The 19,100-nt window shown below is 39.2% G+C and overlaps 1 protein-coding gene across 4 annotated transcripts in view; it reads left to right on the plus strand.

Annotated features, from left to right (window-relative positions):
• The window catches only part of TXLNG (taxilin gamma), a 43,655-nt gene that overhangs the window by 3,922 nt on the left and 20,633 nt on the right, over window positions 1-19,100 (plus strand). For 3 of the 4 annotated variants that reach the window (XM_030573786.1, XM_030573776.1, XM_030573770.1), the window contains exons 2-3: window positions 9,862-10,171; window positions 10,996-11,087. In XM_030573786.1, the coding sequence (XP_030429646.1) occupies window positions 9,865-10,171; window positions 10,996-11,087 (399 nt within the window). In that variant the 5' untranslated portion in view covers window positions 9,862-9,864. Of the gene's footprint in view, window positions 1-570; window positions 595-9,861; window positions 10,172-10,995; window positions 11,088-19,100 lie in introns of those variants that run through there. The other variant, XM_030573794.1, reaches the window with a different exon arrangement.

A 19,100-nucleotide genomic window follows, 5' to 3' on the forward strand; every position in this document is an offset into this window, starting at 1 on the left:
CGGCCAGAGCCTCCCGGCCCCGGGCACAGCCCCGGGCACAGCCCCGGAGATCCCGGTTCCCGCGGTGGGTGGGTGGGAGGGAGGGAAGGAAGGATGGAGCGCGGGAGCTGCGCGTGTGACGGGGAAGGGGGTTGGCTGCGGCGGGCTCTGCAGTGGCTCCCGGGGGGCTGCGGCACGACCCAGAGCGCGCTCCGCACGCGCTACAGGCCTCCCGGGCCACCTGCCTGGCTGGGGTCCCGCTCGTAGGGCTCCGCGCCTGGCACCCCAGAGAGCCCGTGGGCCTGTCGGCTCAGGCTGGTCAGTTCGTGGCACTTACCCCTGGGGTGATGCGTCCCCGTCCCCGCACCCGCGCTGTCCTGGGGAATAGCTGGGCAGGCTTTAATAGGAGCTAATATTGGCATCTAATGGATCACGTGGTCGTTTCAGCAAGGGGTGGGTAGGGGCTGTATCTGTATTGTAATTGTAGAATACTTGTTACAGGGTAGGATGACCTTTGCCCATTTCTCATTTTTGTACCATTTGTTTTAATTTTCTCAATATAGTAGTAGAATTGATCCAGTATACAATGCTCCTAACCCTGCCAGTCCTGCTTGTGTGAGTAGTCCCATTGAAGTGCATGAGTAAAAGGTGGTGGTGCCTGATCCTATTTCTGTTTGTACAGGGGAAAGTGGACATTTTTTATATAATATGAATCAAAAGTAATGTTAATAGTTTAATTTTCCATATCTTCTAAACCAAAAAAGGCAACATTCTTAATAAAATCTTACTAAGAGTGGTATTATAGCTCAGTGGATTTACAGTAGTCCTTGTTTCTATTTCTTGCAAGAAAGCCATAATATTTCTCTTGTGTGGACTTATAAAAACACACTTGTTTGTGGACAGCACTCTATCCTTACAGTACTCTATCTTAAAATGTGCCCTGATGCCATTTGTATATATGCTATTGAGTGTAATACCTTGATATAATGCCACCCAATATAACACTAATTTGGATATAATGCGGTAAAGCAGTGCTCTGAGAGGGGGTTGCATACTTGGGTGGATTAAAGCAAGTTCAGTATAACACGGTTTCACCTATAACGGGGTAAGATTTTTTTGTGTCTCAAAGACAGCGTTATATCGAGGTAGAGGTGTACAATTGTTGATATAGGTATATTCTCACTACTTTTCTGCTCCAGTATCTCATGTCATAGTCATATAGGTTTTCTAGTGTCTGTCATGGCATGTTACCTGTAGTAGGAAAGGTAACTTTCCAAGGTGCAAAGTTTTCTGTTTTGGCCAATGGAAAGTCCTCAAGAGGCAGTGAAACTATTCCTTGCAATAATCACAAGCCATTCTTTCTGTAACATCCTGGTTTCTACTACCCCAGGGAACGCTGTCTCTTATAGTTACCTTTATTTTTAAATAGTGCCCCTTACCAAAGCATTCAGAAGATTAATAACAATTTTAAAAAGCAACTTGCATAATAATATTTCCTTCCTCTTAAAATAAGAGCATACAGCCAAACAAAGGAATCAAATTTGATTAAAGAACTGAAAGGTAGAGCAAGAGATATTGGGCAAATAGTAGTTTTAAACAACAGTTGGAAAGCAAAACAAATGGGGAAAAATTTGATACAATCTTTTTTGTGTAAATAAGGCCTCAAACTTTTTTTTTAAATAGGCTGTCACTTTTTTACATTAGAAACTCAGATCTTGTCTACCCTGTCTTTGAGAGAGATACTGTGGATGACCGGAGAACAAGTAGGATTTTAGTATTAAGGAAGTGAAACCTGATTGAGGGAAAGTGAGTCACAGTTTAAAACTGTTTTTGTTTGTTTGTTTGTTTTAACACCTGTCACAGGCATTTGAGTTAAACAGAAGATTGATTTGTTAAACATTCAACACTTTGTTTTTAATTCAGTTAAAGTCTGAGAGAGTTCCAGTTGAAGCTCTCCGGGTCCTCCAGAGAAATCTTCTGCAAACATTTGATATTGGTGATATTTGTAATGTAAAAACTGTGAGAACAGTGGAGTGTGGGGAAGAGAGTAGGAAGAACTACCTTTCAGGTCTTTATGCAACATAAGGAAGCAATTTAGCACACCTCCTTTTTGCAAATCATGGTTGAAGGTGTTTTAAGAGTGAATAAAAATTAGATGGATTTCAGTTTCAGCTGAGTTTCGTACCGCAAGGCACATCACAGGGAAAAAAAACAAACCTACTATTTAGTAGGCTTTCAAGGAATAGTATGATCCTTAAACACAAGAGGTGTGTGAGTGTACGTACTTGTCTGAACAAGGCTCAAGAAGCAGGCCTTGAATGTGGCCAAGATCATCAGCACTGGTTTTTAAAGGAGTACTATAAACTTACATTTGTCTCAAAACAAACTTCTGCAAAGATCAAAAGAAATGTCTAGTTAAAAGAAAATCAGTTGAAAACTGTTCTTAACTTTCTCCTGCGGTGTTGGAAACCCAAACCTTGCAAAGAACCTGAAAGGGAAACTGTCATTGATATTCATTGTCAAACCTGACACATGCACAAAGTAAATACTATAGAGAGCATAGAATGGAATTTTAAAATTTCACATTTAATAATTGAAGAAAGTAGTAAAAGGACCAATGTATTTGTTGTATCTTTTTTTTTTTTTTAAGTTCAGTGTTGCGTGCTATCACAATCGGTCACGTCATAGTCTGTGTTGGTTTTCTTAAAAAATTGTGCATAATAATGTGATCATACCATTGAGCCTTGAGCTGCTGCAAGCAATAGAGCAGCCCTAATGAGAGCATTCTGAAAAGAGCTACAATAAACTAATATCACAAGGACATTAGTTGATGTTGTACTATCACATGATGAAGAAACACCTGTCATAAATGCCCAACTTAATTTTTATGATATCTGACCCATGACTTTTTATGGAAAAGTTACAGTCAATATTGCCAAAATGATTGTGGATCTAGGTGACTCCTGCAGGAATATGTACCATGCAACTAGTCTTTCTGGGTGTGTCCACAATAGGAAAAATTGTTTTTTATCATATATTTAAAATCCTAGTGTGGGCAAGGCATAGTTTTCACATGTTATCAGGGTGAGGTAAACATGAGAGAGGAAGGGATGCCAAGGGTTTACTGCAACCATCTAACGAGTGAAAACTATGAACTGTCTTGTCCACACTAGGATTTTAATGCATTAGCTGACACGTGATAAAAACACCTTTTTTTCCTAGTGAGGACAAGGCTCTTGTATAATCATAAAGTAATGCAAGTGTGGCAGGATTAAAGACAGGATTGTCAAATGAGCAAAATAAGTCAAACATTCCTTCAAAGGAGCGGCTGAACTAATATGGTACGCTTGTCTTTTGACTGGTGTATCAGCATAAAGGTATCCAGAAGTAATTCTGTATACCTTGAACAGTACCAGAGGTTCAATCTTTGGCACATACTTCAAACTTTTCTGTGATGATAAATAGTAACCATCACCGCTCACTGACTCCTATTTTCCAGATGTGATACTGCCTCACTTTTGGACATGGACATCTTGAGTAAGTTCCAGTTTGGGTCCTGGCCTTTCCTCTGGGGTTGAGACTGCATTTGTCAGGTTTTGATAAGTTAGTCTCCTAGGTTTTGAGAGCAGTTGCAGAGGAACTATCAATCTCTTTTGGTTATCAAAGCACCAGGTTGTCTGTGTTTTGTGCAACCCCTCAGGCTCCTTCCCCAAAAAGACTTGGTTTGAGAGGGTATGGTAATTGCAAGCGCTTGACTGTGAAGAGAGATTTTTTGAGATGTGTGATGGTAGCTAGTGTCTCAGTATTTTGGGGCAATCTGTGATGCTAAACTAAATGCAAAGATACAGGTAGGTCCTGACTAAACTATAACTTTTAAGTATGTTGTTATAATCTGGTCAGATAAGCAGTATTACAGCCATGTCCTGTGACTTGTGTTACAGTCTAGAGTAGATCAGATTTTAGTTTGACTATAAACAATGTAGTTGCTGCAAACTGTATTCTATTCAGCAATCAGTCCTAAGCTTTCAGACATCCTTCTGTTTTATATGGTTTCTGTATAATTTCTTACATGCAGAGTCGTGTGGACTCAGGCACTTAAGCAGCCATTTGTTCAGTGCCAGTGTTTTAGACTGCAATACAGTTGTGTTTGAGAATCTAAGTTAAAATGTGAATGAGTAGCAGTGATGCCATCTTAAGCCTGTAGATAGCCTGAAATGATAACTTTGAGGAAAGTGGGGAAGTGCACTGTGAAGACTAATTTTCATCATCTGATACATACCCTTTCCTTGATTAATTCAGAAGTTTAGAGAGCAGTGACTGGAAGCTTTGGGGTGACCAGATGGGAAGTTGCTTTCTGACTTCAGCCAGTGATTATCATATGTCCTTAAGCACAACTCTTTATCCTGGCCAATTAACCTGGAGATAAGTCTTATTTTTAAAAAGTCCGTTTTTCTTTAAACGCTAAGCTGTTTGTCTTGCCAGTAATGAGTTTCACAGCTCAATGTGTAAAGAGAGAAATTTCCTCTTATTCTTTCTTAAACTTTTGCCTTTTAACTTCATCAATTCCCTTTTGCTTGTATGGGGCAGAGTATGCCTTCTCCATACTATTCATTTTATGTATCTCCTCCTATTGAAATCTTTCTTAATCCATGCAAGCATGCCACCTTGGATTGATCCTGTCAGATCTTAAACCTAGAAGCATCAAATCTAGTTGGAAGCTGGTGATGAGACCTGGGATTTGATAATGGTAATTTCAGTAGATGGTACTTCTGCCTTTGTACTGACTTAGCATTTATTAGACAACATGCTGTTGGAAGTGTTGCATATCAGGTATCTGAAATGATTGTGTCTAGAGAGCTTGCAGAGCACTTTAAGGTGAAGGGATCTTTTACCATTTGTTTGTTGCTCATCAGCTTGGCACTCAAAGCAAACTAGCCAATTTCACTCTTGTTTTCATTTTTACTTATTTTTATTTTTAAATAGGTGGCTATTCATTGCTCTAGACAAACATACAACAAAAACTTTTGTAGATCTTGCAGGTTAATTGTGAGCTTCTCTTGAGATTTTTCTAACAAATATCTTCTGCATCTCTTTCTTAATCTGTCACCCTCACAGAAGACTGAGATAATAAAACTTGAAAGAAGTATGTCCTAAATGTTTTTGGGTTCTGGCTCTGTTGGACCAACAGTGGGGAAGATCTGTGGGGCCATTCTCAGAAAGCCAGTTCAAATAACTGGGTAATGTGTTTTCTGTGAGAAGCATTGCTAAACATCTGGTATGCCATATTCTGCACTTAGTGAAGTTTTCAAATCACCTTTGGAGAATACCCATGTAGAAGACAGTTCAGTAATCCAGTCTCCAGTTGAGACAGGCATGGATTACTGAAAGAAAAGGTCATCACCTTTTAGTCACATGCAGACGTCTGCAAAAAGAGATTTCCTTTTTCACAAAAACTGCAGCACTTTGAGGGGTGAATAAAAGTGTAAATGCTTGGTTTATGTAGATTGAACAAACATAGAAAGTTGAAGTTGTTTACTGTGTCTTTCGTGATAAGTCTATATGAACGAATGCCAGTTTTTAGAATAGGGGTCTCCGGATGCATTTCCTGATGCCCTTTGATTATGCTGGCATTCATGAGAGTTGTAACTACTTATTTTCTTTGATCACACTCAGTCCCACTGTTTAGGAAATGAGTTAGAAGCATGTCATTACATTACTGTCTAGTAAGCACCCACTAGTCTTTCATTTTCCCTCTTTAATTAACACTTTTTTCCTATAAATAAAATAAAAAATTCCTTTTTAAAGTAAAATCTGACTGTGCATTAGATTGAGAAATTTGAAATATTAGCTCTTAAAACAGAAATTTTGCTGCCAAGGCAAAACTTCAAGAAGGATTCCCTCTCGAGTATGCAGGCAGAGGACAATTAATGTGCATAACATATATTCAGAAAGAGTTGCTGAGGCCAGGACTTAGATTTGTAGTGTATACGTGCTGCTCAGGTCAACAGTCACAGCATTTCACCTTGAATGACCCCCTTACTCAGACATCAGGCTGCATGCAAATACTCTGGCTTGGAATAGAATTCCAGTCCCGCTGCACGTGTGCATATGATTTAGTGGGAATCCAGGGCCATCCCTGCAGGATAAGAGCTGCCGCTGTGGGGTAAACCACGGACAAAAGGGAAGTCGCATTATCCATGACTTTCCCCCCGCCACAACAAATTTGTAGCCTTACTTACAGTTGCCCAAGTTGTGTGTGTGCCCTGTAGTTTGATATGTGCACACTGTGATCTTCACTACTTTGATCATGTTGAAGAACACACTCAGTGAATGTCTACAATTATGGGGGGGCAGAAGCATCACTATAATTAAGGCTGAGACTACATTACCATTTACAAGTTATTTTTCGAAGTGCTCTGAAATCCACGGGTTTACTCCGATTGTCTTGATTTGTTATGCCTCCTGGGGGCCTGAGATAGGGTTAGTGGTCCAAAAATTTGAGGCCATTTGAACAAGGGGTTCCCCAAGATGCAGTAGTCTCTTTATTATTTATTTTTTTATTTTTTATTTTTAAAAAGGTCATCAAAATGTTATTTTAATGTTTTTGCATGAACCTCAGGCTCAAACTATGGCTTGGATATTCCCCAAAATACATCACCTGTTCAGGTTTGATTTCAACTAGCGTCTGTCACTCACCATCTCTTTGGGCAAGAAATATTTTAAAAGCTATTCAAGATAAAAGTTGGGTTTACAGCCTGGCTCTAAGATGACAACACAGATGTGACCAGGTGTGCTGGATTGCAGCAGTACTCCGGTTTGGTCCAGCCACCCCTCTGTCATGGTCAGCAGTGTGGAAGGCCAAACTGGAGTGGCGCTGCGACCCTGGATCCCAGGTCACAGTGCCAAGCCCCGGAGCACAGTGCAAGAGCTGCCACTGGCCCAGCCCTGGAGAACACAGGAGCAGTATAGTGGTCCAGAAATGTATTAGACGTTACAAAGTCTAAGGTTCCACTGACAAGGTATTTTGTAGATCTGAAATTGTCAAAATCTGTTTGCTCTGAGATGAGAAATGGATTAAATTGATTTGGTTTATGTGCATAGATGAGATAACTGTTCTTAATTGTTAAAGGGTTTATTAAGGTATGTTGCATCCTATTAATAAACATGCCTATATGCGGCTTATGAGAAGTGTGGTTGAGGTTTAACGAGTTTTATAGCTGATGGCTGGATCTGCGAGTTTTTTATTACAGGCATTTTCAGGGCTCTTTACCATAATATTACAGTGACAGATATTATATCATTAAAACCAAAGATTGTATTTTTTCTTAAGACAGAGAAGGAAGCAGAGGTTGAATTATGTATGGATGCATACTGTTAATGATAGCTTATGTTTCTTTGAACAAGTCTACTCATTTTTGTGAAAAAAGGAAATGGCCTTTTCTACAGAGAAATTTGCACCAGATTATTTAAACAAGTGCAAACCCATGTGTAGACAATTAGCTTAAAACTTGTTCCTTATCAAATTAATCTGGAATAAGTCTGATTTAAAACCAAAATGAGTAGCTCACAACCCATTTTGCAACTTGTAAACCTTTTAAAATCAGTTTAAAGTCACACCATAAGTTAATACCAGTGCAGCACTGCATGTAAACATGTCCTTATAATAACTTGGAGAGACATTTACCCTTGCAAATGTCATGCTGATTAGTCCGTATCATGTTGTACCCCATAGTTTCTCACCCCTAAAATTGGTAGTCAAGTTATATTTGAGACAGAGTTTGGGGAAACTTGTATTGCTACTGCCCATGATGTACCTGCGCTGTGAAGAATAGACTTCATTACTGTCAAACTCTTGCTTTCTATCTCTAAAATTCACTTAAATATTTTAAAGAGTTTTGGAAGAACATTTACTTTTACAATCATGATTCCTTTGAATAGCCAGTATGTTATACATGTTGTAATGGCATGATCATAAAAAGCAGGAATTTTTTGTCCCAACTATTCATTTGCCAAGATACTGGCCTGGCTCTTGATTAGAGCATACAGGTTAGACTATTCAGGCTCTGATATTGTCTATCCTTAAATGATTATACTGACTATGTCTGGTTTTTTTCATGGATGAGAGAATTCACTGGTAAGAGTAGTTGCATTTAGACTTACAATTGTTAAGGACGTGGCCACCTTCTGTTCAATTCCAAAGGTCCATAGTAGGTTTCAGTATGGCACCAAGAGAACTACGTCTCTCAAGTTAGCATAGACCAGTCACCAGAGAGAACTACAGCTTACCTTCCAGTTAGGTGCTGACATTCTTCTGAACTTCATATCAGTTTGAGGCAGATTTTTATGAATTTTACAGAGATGGCATTGTTTACCCACAGAATTACAGACAATGTGTCTTGATACTCTAAACCCAGAGCCAATTTGTATGTGATATTTTTTGCTGCTGTAATATTTTCAGAAAGGTGAAATATGACTTTAAAAATGAAATTGCACATACTCTTGCTCCTTCTCCATATTTTTAATTATGTTCTGTGTAGCATGAGTTTAATATCAGTTTCTTTTTAATTTAAATCAGCTTAGTAGTGTGTCTTGCTAACTCTATTACTTTTATTTTACAAAAAACATAGCATTCATGTTCCACTGTGTATTTTCCAGGAGCATTTTTAAACACTTGAAATTATAAAAATGTCCTTTTTCTTCCTCCTCTTTCCTCTCTCCCTCCTGTATGTTTCCTCGTTCCATTTTTGAACTATTATTTGAAATGTTAATATCTTTAATCTTTGAAATTAAGTCATAAAGTAGCTGTCAGACTTCATTAACTGCTGCTGGCATTTACTGGTCCTGCAGCATATACAGGATGGCATCTTATCTGTTTTGTACTTTAGTCTCACCAGTAATTAAGGACCGTCTAAGTGTGGGTTCAGTATTCTTGCATTTGAGAATATATATTGTGATTTGTTTTACTCAATTGGGAAAAACAGCTTCTCAAACTGTCTCTGGGGATGCAAAGGTCAGAAAGTTTATGTTTTTAATGCATGTGTACATATTTTTGAAATTATTAAATGTGGCTTTCTGATTTTCAGTAATTTTTAGATTGTATCACATTTTGAATATAGGGTGTAGGCTGGTTCATGATTTATTAAATTTTTTTGAGGGTCCTATTTGAGTGGTGTTACTTGAAAATTAACTTAATACTCCTGTTTCCTGTGTCTGACAGTATTTTTCATTTGATTCCATATACTTTGACCAATGGAGCAGTTGTGTCCTTATTTTAATACTCTAGTCAAAGCTACTGGAACACTTTAGCTTGGAAATACAATTTAGCATGTAACTCTTCTAATACTACACTTCTTGGAATGACAAGCCATTGAAGATAATTCTTAGCTTGATTCATCCTTAACAGGGTGATGTTTCAGTGACGTGTGTGTGTGTGTGTGTGTGTGTGTGTGTGTGTGTGTGTGTGTGTGTGTGTGTGTGTGTGTGTGTGTGTGTGTGTGTGTCAAGGAGTGTCTCCAGGGAGTAACTACTTCACCTGCTCCATGAGGTTTAAAAAAAACAGGCTGGAGTCCTGTGTACCTAAATTTTTCAAGTTACTTTGTTATGAGAGAATTATTGTCAAGTGTAGTGCCTGCATTACTCCTTAAATATTTGGGGGTAAGTTGGTCATTTTTACATATTGCTATCAGTGGAAAAGCAAAACTGCTTTTTATATACAGACAGTATTAATTTTTCCAAAAGTATTGACTACAGTTTGCAGTTCAACTTAATGATACAGTAGCTTTTTGGATTCTTGTTTATGTATACTGAAAATACAGTAGAGGTTTTTTACTTCAAGTAAATTTTTCTTGGTAACTTAACTGATTACTACTTCCCCTTTTGTAGTTTATGGTTGGTACAACAGGTGAAACTGGAATTTGCGAGATCGGAATGAATACCCAGGCTCAGTTGGTGAACAGCAAATGCATTGAATCTGACACAACTTTGCAACATCTGCAGTCTAATTGTGATGGAATAGAAAGTACAGGTGCATTGGACGACAAAGATTATATCACAAAAAATAGAAAGCCAGTGGGTTCAACGTACTGTACTCAAGAATCACGGGAGGAGACTCCTGGGAGAGAAGAAACCCGTACTGAACCACCTGATGGCCAACAAGATCCGGAGACTGAAAAAAACAAAGAGAAAACCTTAGGTATGTGCTGTTTTAGGGTTTGGCTTCTAAATTACAGCAAGTTCTGTGTTCTGAAAAAAGATGGTGGTTTTAATGTTTCACTAAAAAATGGCTTCACATTCTACCCTGGCAATCTCTGAGTCATTCTCAGGAGCGTTAGTTTTGTTGCCAAATGGCATTTTGTCATCCTTATCATGATGTGTGTTGGGGGGAAATGGGAGAATGTGTTTTAAAAGGTCACTGGTTGAAATTAATATTAAAAAGTCCCTCACCTGTTACTATGTTAATGTTTTAAAAATCTAATCCACTAGTCACAAATTGTTTTACTTCTTGCATTTTACTCAGTTTAATAATTGTAAATAGACTAATCAGTTTAACTTCTGGTTGTTAAAGACTGTGATGCTGCATTGTTTGGGTTATGTACACTAAAGATGATTGTATATCAGACCACTTTTTATGTTTAGCTGGTGTATATCTCTGTATTTCATAACAAAATCTGAATTTTAGCTCTCGGGTTTCCAAAGTGTATCAGATATTTCTTGGTTTTTATCTTCTGAAAGAGAAATTCTGAAAGTCAAAGAATTCTTGTGGTCTAAGGCTCTGTGCATACTGCAGTTGGATTAAATATACTACCACCCTATGTTATACAACTCTACAGACAGCAAGCTACTTATATGTATTCCTTGTTTCTTAGGGACTTGTGTTGCCATTATCTAGTAAAACAATATGCAGCTATTAAACTAACATGCCATTAAAAACATTCTAGATCATCATTAATACAGAACTCTTTTCAGAGAAAAAGCTTTTATAGGATTTTTTCAGTATTTAATTTTTTTCTTCCATAGGAAAAGAAGTACTGTTATTGATGCAAGCCTTGAACACGCTTTCTACTCCAGAAGAAAAGTTGGCAGCTCTCTGCAAGAAATACGCTGATCTTGTAAGTAATCTGTATAGCTAACAGATACTAAGAGTACATCTAAATTTCTATTTCTTGTAAAATGGTTTTGGAGAAATAGTTATTCATCTACTTAAGAGTGTGAAAATACATATTAACTATGGAAGAATAGCAGGGTTTTTTTCTTTAATTCAAAGATGTTTTAACTGATTCAGCTATTTCATTGCATTAGCAGAATATATTGGTTGAAACATTCAGGTTTCTAATGGAAATTGTTGCAGTCAACATAAAAATTCAGCACTTGTAGTTGATTTCACTTTTCTGTATGTCTCCATAACTGCTCTGTAAATCTAAAGAGGAATTTCATTATAATAGTATTATGATAATGAAGTACTGCAATATACGATAATAAAACAGATTTCAATGCTACTAGCAACAAAATCAACATCGGTAGTCCAGCGGTAATTAATTTTTTTTTTCTTGTGGAGTAAGATACGGCTGTGCCCCTATTCTGCAATATTTCTACTTTTTGATAAGCTTGTCAATATCTACTTGACTCATGCTGGAAGTTTATAACTTTCCATTGCTGAACATATCCGCTGGTTCTTACGAGTATGATTAATTTCTTTTTCACAAAAATAATCCCAGAAAAATAGTGTCTGCATTGGATATGAGGCAGCGCAGCAGGCTCTAATGTGCTCAACATACTATATGTTTCCAAGACAATACAATGTAGATCAGCCATTAGTGATAGAAAATGATGACCTAGTAATATTTTTTGAAATTGGGAAAAATTTATGTTGACCTTCTGTTCTGCTCCAGTATATCTTCTGAAGATTTAGTTTCTTCCTTAGTTTTAGAACATTGCCTCAAGTGAATGTTTGTTTTTCTAATGACTGTAAATAGCAGTGGAAGCATATGATCTTTTTTTCAGAACCAGCCCTAAAAAAGAAAAACTGCCAGTTCACTCTCATAGTTTATTTAGGGAGGATACTACACTAGTGAATGGGAACAGGTGTTTATTATAGAACAATGTATTCTGACATAATTTGGTACTTAGAGAAGGAATAAAATTAGCTAGCAAGGTTTCTATCTGGATGAGTTTCTACTAGGGCTGTCAAGTGATTAAAAAAGTTCATCGTGATTAATCATGCGATTAATTGCACTGGTAAACAATAGAGTACCATTTATTTAAATAACTTTGGATGTTTTCTACATTTTCAAATATATTGATTTCAGTTACAACACAGGAGACAAAGGGTACACTGCTCACTTTATATTTTTTCTGATTACAAGTATTTGAAGTTCCTTCCAAAATCTGAGAGGGATAAGGTGGGGAGTGGGCTTTCAGAAGTCTTAAAAGAGCAATACTCCAATGCAGAAACTACAGAACCTGAACCACCAAAACAAGAAAATCAACCTTCTGCTGGTGGCATCTGACTCAAATGATGAAAATGAAAATGTGTTGGTCTGCACTGCTTTGGACTGTTATTGAGCAGAAACAGTCATCAGCATGGATGCATGTCCTCTGGAATGGTGATTGAAGCATGAAGGGACATATGAATCTTTAGCGCATCTGGCTTGTAAATATCTTGCTACACCGGCTACAACAGTGCCATGCGAACACCTGTTCTCATTTTCTGGTGACATTGTAAACAAGAAGCGGGCAGCATTATCTCCTGCTCACACTTGTTCCTCTCAGTGATTGACTGAACAAGAAATAGAACTAAGTGGACTTGTAGGCTCTAAAGTTTTACATTATTTTGTTTTTGACTGCTGTTATTTTTTTGTACCTATTTCTACATTTGTAAGTTCAACTTTCATGATAAAGAGATTGCACTACTGTATTTGTATTAGGTGAATTGAAAAATACTATTTCTTTTTTTTAGTGTAAATATTTGTAATCAGAAATGAATATAAAGTGAGCGGTGTACACTTTGTCTCCTGTGTTGTAATTGAAATCAATATATTTGAAATGTAGAAAATATCCAAAATATTTTAATAAATGGTATTCTATTTAATGTTTAACAGTGCTATTAATAACTCTTAATGTTTTTAATTGCATGATTAATTGCAATTTTTTATTTGCTTGACAGCCCTAGTATATAGATGTAATGTATCCTTGTGGTTAGCAAATAGTAGTACAATATTTGGTTTTAAGGACATATTTAGCTGCAGATCAACATGCTTTAATATTTACCAACCAATGAGAGTCTGCCTTTCTTCGAGAAACTAAAAAGTACAAATACAGATCAAGATGAAAATGTATTTAAATCAATCCACCCAGCCTTGTAGATCATTCCCTTTCCTGTAACCAGCATAAAGGGGGCAGTAGCAACCTCCTGGGCAGAGCAATTTTATACACCATATGAAACGATCTTTAGAATAGCTACCTGGTCACATATATTCATATCTTAAAATTCTACAAACTGGATATTCAAGCTGATGTTGCCTTCAGTAGGAGCGTGCACCACATGCTGGTCTCTTTGGGCATGTCTACATTACCACTTACTTCGGTATGATTTACTTAGCTCAGTGAATAATCTCTATTCCTGAGCAATGTAAATTACACTGACCTAAGCGCTGGTGTAGACAGCACGGTGTTGGTCAGAGAGCTTCTCCCGCCAGCATAGCTGCTGCCTCTTATGGAGGTGGAGTAATTAAATAGACAGAAGAGCTGTCTCTTGTCTGCTTATAGCTTCTTCACTAGATCCGCTACTAGTTCTTCTAGTGTAGACTAATCTTCAGTAGTAGAGAAAGTTTAGAACACTGAGTGTATATAGTTTTCTTTGGGTATGTCTACACTACCCATTGGATTGGTGGGCAGTGATCAGTCCAGCAGGGGTTGATTTGTCGCGTCTATTCTAGATAAATCGATCCCCGAGTGCTCTCCCGTCAACTCTGTACTCCACCGCCACGAGAACTTATTCCCGTAACTGAAGTTGTGTAACTTAGATCGTTCTCTCTCTTCCCCTTCCCCCCTCTGTCCCCCCAGGTAGACCAGGCCTTTGAACATGACTTGAAGGCAGGAAACCATTTTAGGGTTGGACATTTGACTACAGTAATAGTCAAATGACAGTCGAACTTTAGTCAAATACTGTCAAATATCAAAAAAGTCATATTTTAAGCACTATTTTTTTAGAACAGTGTAAGAAAGATAGGATGTAGAACAAACCTTAGTTAAGCAACTGATTACCTGTATGCCACCTCTCTTATAGTTCTTTTGTATAGTTAAGCAACTGAAACTAAAAGGGGCGTGAAAGCTAAATTTAGTTTTATAGAGTTTTATTAACTATCCTTTACTGCAAATAATAGAGGGTATGAGAAGACAAAAATAGTATTGGACTTTGATTACTTATAAAATTTTTTTCTGATTTTAGCCATTCAGGTTTTCAGAATTAAATTACATAACCTCAGTAGAAAATAACATTTATACTCTATTACTATCTTGAGAAGCTGACTCTCTTTTTAGATTTTTTAATAAGGCCATATCTACAGTACAAGTTGTGGTCAACACAAGCTATGTTGGCATACAGCCGCATAAATCACTTAGGCGCATGCACACTTGGCTGCTTGCGTTGATGTAACACATACCCACCATAAGTGCCTTTGTTGTTGTAAAGTGCAGTACACTCAGGGTAAGTATACCAGTGTGTCACACACTACCATGTTGTGCATTGTCTTTCGGGAAATTTTCATGTTTTGTTAGCTAGAAAGACTAGCCCAGGTGTCTCTGGAAGCTAGTGGTCAAGGTCCCAGCATGCAACTTTCTTCATCCATAACCAATATTTTTTTTGTGCCTTTTAGAAAATATCTTACCAACCTGCTTGGCACTTTTTGGTTCCTGCTATCTTTGACAGAAGCACGGAGTCCACAGAGCTCTGCATTATCTCATGAATGAACGTTGCAAATACAGGACGCACAATTGTCCTGTATTTGCAGACCCAGAGGAGTATTTCAGCAAAGGGGGACATGATGATCTCTTCAACAACAGATTGCTGAGGGACATTCAAGGTTGTTGGGTGGCATTCATAGAGCAGCTTCAGATGGAGCTCCAGTTCTGGGCACAAGAAATGAGCACTGACTGGCAAGCTGGCATTGTAATGTAGGATTTGAACAGCCAGCTTTAGCTGCAGAACTTTGGGATGAGAGAAGCCGCATTCCTGGATCTGTGTGCTGAGCTCACTGTAGCCCTCTAGTGCAGGGGCACCAGAATGAGTTGCATTGACAGTGAAGAAATGAATGAGATTGCACTCTAGCCTTGTATTGCCAAATTGTCATTAGATAGTGTAAAATAATTTTGGAGTTAGAAAATCCACAGTGGGGACCATTGTCATGCAAGCGTTTAGGGCCATTAATCATCTGCTGTGCAGGACTGTGCCTCTCGGCAGTGTGCAGAAGGACATGATGATTTGCAGCCATGGGTTTCCCAAACCACAATGGTACAATAAATGGTATGCATATCCCTATTTTGCCTTGCTACAGAGTACATCAACAGAAAGGGCTACTTTTCTATGGTTATGCAAGTCTTGATGAATAACCAGTGTTGCTTCACCTGTCGATGTGGTTTGGTCAGGGAAGCTGGATGACCCTCGCATCTTTAAGAACACAGGACTCTTCAGAAAGCTACAAGCAGGAACATTCTTTCCCAACTGGAGGATTACCATTGAGAATATTGGAGTGCCAGAAGTGATTCTGGGGGACCCAGCTTACCCCTTGTTCCCCTAGCTCATGAAGCCATACACTGGCCACCTTGACAGCACCTAGGGAAGATTCAGTGATCAGCTCAGCAGGTGCACAATGACCACTGAATGTGCTTTTGCTAGATTGAAGGAATGCTGGTGGAGTTTACTCGCTAGATTGGATCACAGTAAGAAAAATATTGCAGTGGTTATAGCTATCTGTTGCATCCTCCATAATATATATGAGGCAAAGGTGGAAGTGGAACATGTCTCCTGACATTGAACAGCTAGATGCCAGAGCTATTATGAGCCCAACGTGGAGCTATGCACTTGAGGGAGGCTTTGAAAGAGCACTTCAGCAGTCAGTCACAGTAGTGTTCTGTGCTGGAGTGTTCACTGGGCCTGGAGCTTTGGGTGCTGCTAAGAATTGTCATGTGTGATGTGCATTTATAAGTGTGCAGGTTTTTCCTGAATCTATTAATTTTATGTAGTGCTTGGTGTGTATCTTTCATGTACTGTTTGCTTTGTCTGCTGCTATGCACTGTGAAATATTTGTTGTAAACCAATAGAAAATGTAATTCTCCAAAAATAGAACTTCATTGAGTGCAGAAAATCAGTATGGGGGCGGGAATGTTATACAAACTGTTAACCTAAATTAAAAGGTGAAAATTTAAAGTTAGAAAGGGTGTAAACATTTGTCTGTTTGAGTGCACAAATGTAGTTGGTTGTGGCTAGACATAACCTGACCTGGGAGAACCACACGGTTGGTGTATGTGAAGCTGTGGTTTTCCTTGCTGTCCCCTGGCATAGCGTGGTGTACAGGTAAGGATTTTGCCTGTGACGGCATGTGGTATGTTGGGGGGCGGGGAGGTGTAGGGAGTGGTGACCGTGGAGTTTTCCAAGGACAGCAAAGGGTGGGGAGTCTTGGATTTTTGGACTTGTAGGTCAACCAGGATCTGCAGCATTTGGTTTGCTGCTGGAGAAGACCCATTATGTGTTTCCATATGCTTGTCTTGCTGGGACTCCTGAGCCTTTTTCCTGTCGTCTTTCTCCATGCTGTCAGTCACGTTGGCTTTCCAAGCCCTTTTGTTCACAGTCCAGTGCAGCAGTAGCTCACGTAATTTTGCTGAGCATGTCCTCTTTTTTCTCCCCATGACTGTGGGGCGTTCTGCGAGCATGAATGGGGCACCCCTCAAATTTGCCATGCCAGAAGCTGCTGATTAAAAACAGACGTATGTATATATTTAACAATCAATAAGAAATGCTTATTAACACTTCAGCTTTGGACTGCCTCAGCACTGCAATGCTCTCCAGCCCCAGCAAGTATGGCAGAGCAAGGGTGAGGGGTAGGAAGGATTTTCTTTTGCATGAAGCTGTAAAACTTCAGATTCTGTTCCATGAGTATAGGGCAGTGACATTGATTATTGGCACTATGTTCCACAAGCAGCGGTGATTTTAGTTGATATCTCACTCCTAAGGTTCACAAAGGCACAGAGAACACAGCTGCTACTGGTGCCCTGAAGCTGCCTGTGCCTGTAGCCTATATGCTGCAGTGGTGCCAGCCAAACTCATTGCCGAGTGGCATGGGAAAGTGTCCTACAGCAGAAGAAATAATAATGTCACAATCCCCAGAAACCTTTGGGAGAGGATTGTGGAGTATTCCATGAAAGTTTCATTGAGATCGCTCAGGAAGATAAGTGACATCCCTACTAACATAAACAAAGTGCACTGCCTGGCCCTCGGCTGCATAATCCAACAGCAGAATGAAAAGCAGATGCCAACTCTGCATCTGTTTGTATCTTTTTACCTCTTCTTGTGCAAATAAACAGTGATAAGTCTATACCTTTGTCTTAACTTGGGCGTGGTCCATGGGCCATTTTTAAATTTAAACATTCTAAGGAAAAGTGTATGCACATACTTAGCTGAGCTTCCTCCCCCTACATTAGGCTCATCTATGTTCACCAGACAGGACTGGCTAGACTGTAGCAGAATCTCAAACAGCTCCTGGCTTGTGGTATGGTTGGAGTCCCTTGCCATGTAACAAGCCCCACCACCTGCTCCGCCTCTTCCCATTCATTGTTCACATCAGGAGTTTTTGTCATAAGCTCCTCTGAGGTACCCAAGTGGTCTGCAGGGTGCTCTCTGCCAAGTACGGCATGCAATTCATTGTAAAAGTGGCAGGTCTGTGGGGCAGCACCAAATCTATTATTACACTCACTGGCCGAATTCTTCCTCTTTCACATGGCACCGCTGCTGATCCCTGTCGTACCCCTCTGCATGCATCTCCTGTGTAAACTTCTCATAGCTGTTCATATTTCTACGTCTAGACCATAGCTTTGCTTGCACACTCTCTCCCCGTAAGCCCAGAAGATCCAATAATTCCTGTCTGCTCCTGGTAGGAGTGCATCTAGTGTGTGGTTGGTTGGGCAGTTTCACATAACAAGAGTGGTCTGATAGGTGTGCTTTCCGAGGTGGACAGTCAGTGAAAAAGCATTTCAGAAACACGCAGGAGGCACTGGGAGGGAGGGAGAGGAGTTGATCAGCGGGGCCGACGGACTCGGACATAATTCCACCCTGTCCCCTGAGAGTGCCATGTCCCCGCCCTCCCAGCACCTCCAACAAGCTGCTGAACAGCTGTTCAGCCTGTGTGCAGGAGGCACTGGGAGGGAGGGGGAGAAGTTGATCAGTGGGGCTAGCGGACCCCTGTTTGAGATACACGAATCTACAGTATTCAGTCCACATTACCTGTTTTTCCAATTAATGAAATTAACCCTAGGATCACTGCTAACTATCTTAACTTAAACTCCTACATTTATGACAGACTCAGCGCAGTTTGAAAAGCTAGCACATTTGATCTCATTTTATGTCTATATACAACTAGAACTTGAAAGGCAGTATGAAATATTAACTGTGATAGACATATGCAGTGCTCTGTCATGTTAGTTAATAACAGTAACTTCTTCAGTTTTAAAACTACTTTACAGCAATCTTTGATTTAAACGTTACAAAACAAGGACAGACACTGTAACTCTCTGACAGTCTTTAAAACACACACACACAAGTATGTGCACTTCCTTTACTAATTACCCAGTTTCAGGAACTGGTCAATTGATTGACTTGGGTCATCATCAAGGAGAAAGTCTGTATATTACTTATCACCAGATCTTTGCTCAGCTTTCACCTCAGTCATCATTCGCAGCAGGAGTTGACACTGTTTTACTACTGTATATGGCACGTATAATATCAATGTTTGATATTAATTTAATATTTTAATTCATTTACTTATTCACAGACAGGGAAAAAGGGAAGTCTTTTCACAGTCTTCTGAAAGGCTGCAGTAACTCCAATTCCTTAGACTATTAAAGAAATCTAG

Source organism: Gopherus evgoodei, chromosome 1, assembly GCF_007399415.2.
Source record: "Gopherus evgoodei ecotype Sinaloan lineage chromosome 1, rGopEvg1_v1.p, whole genome shotgun sequence".
In the NCBI taxonomy this organism is placed as follows: Eukaryota; Metazoa; Chordata; order Testudines; family Testudinidae; genus Gopherus; species Gopherus evgoodei.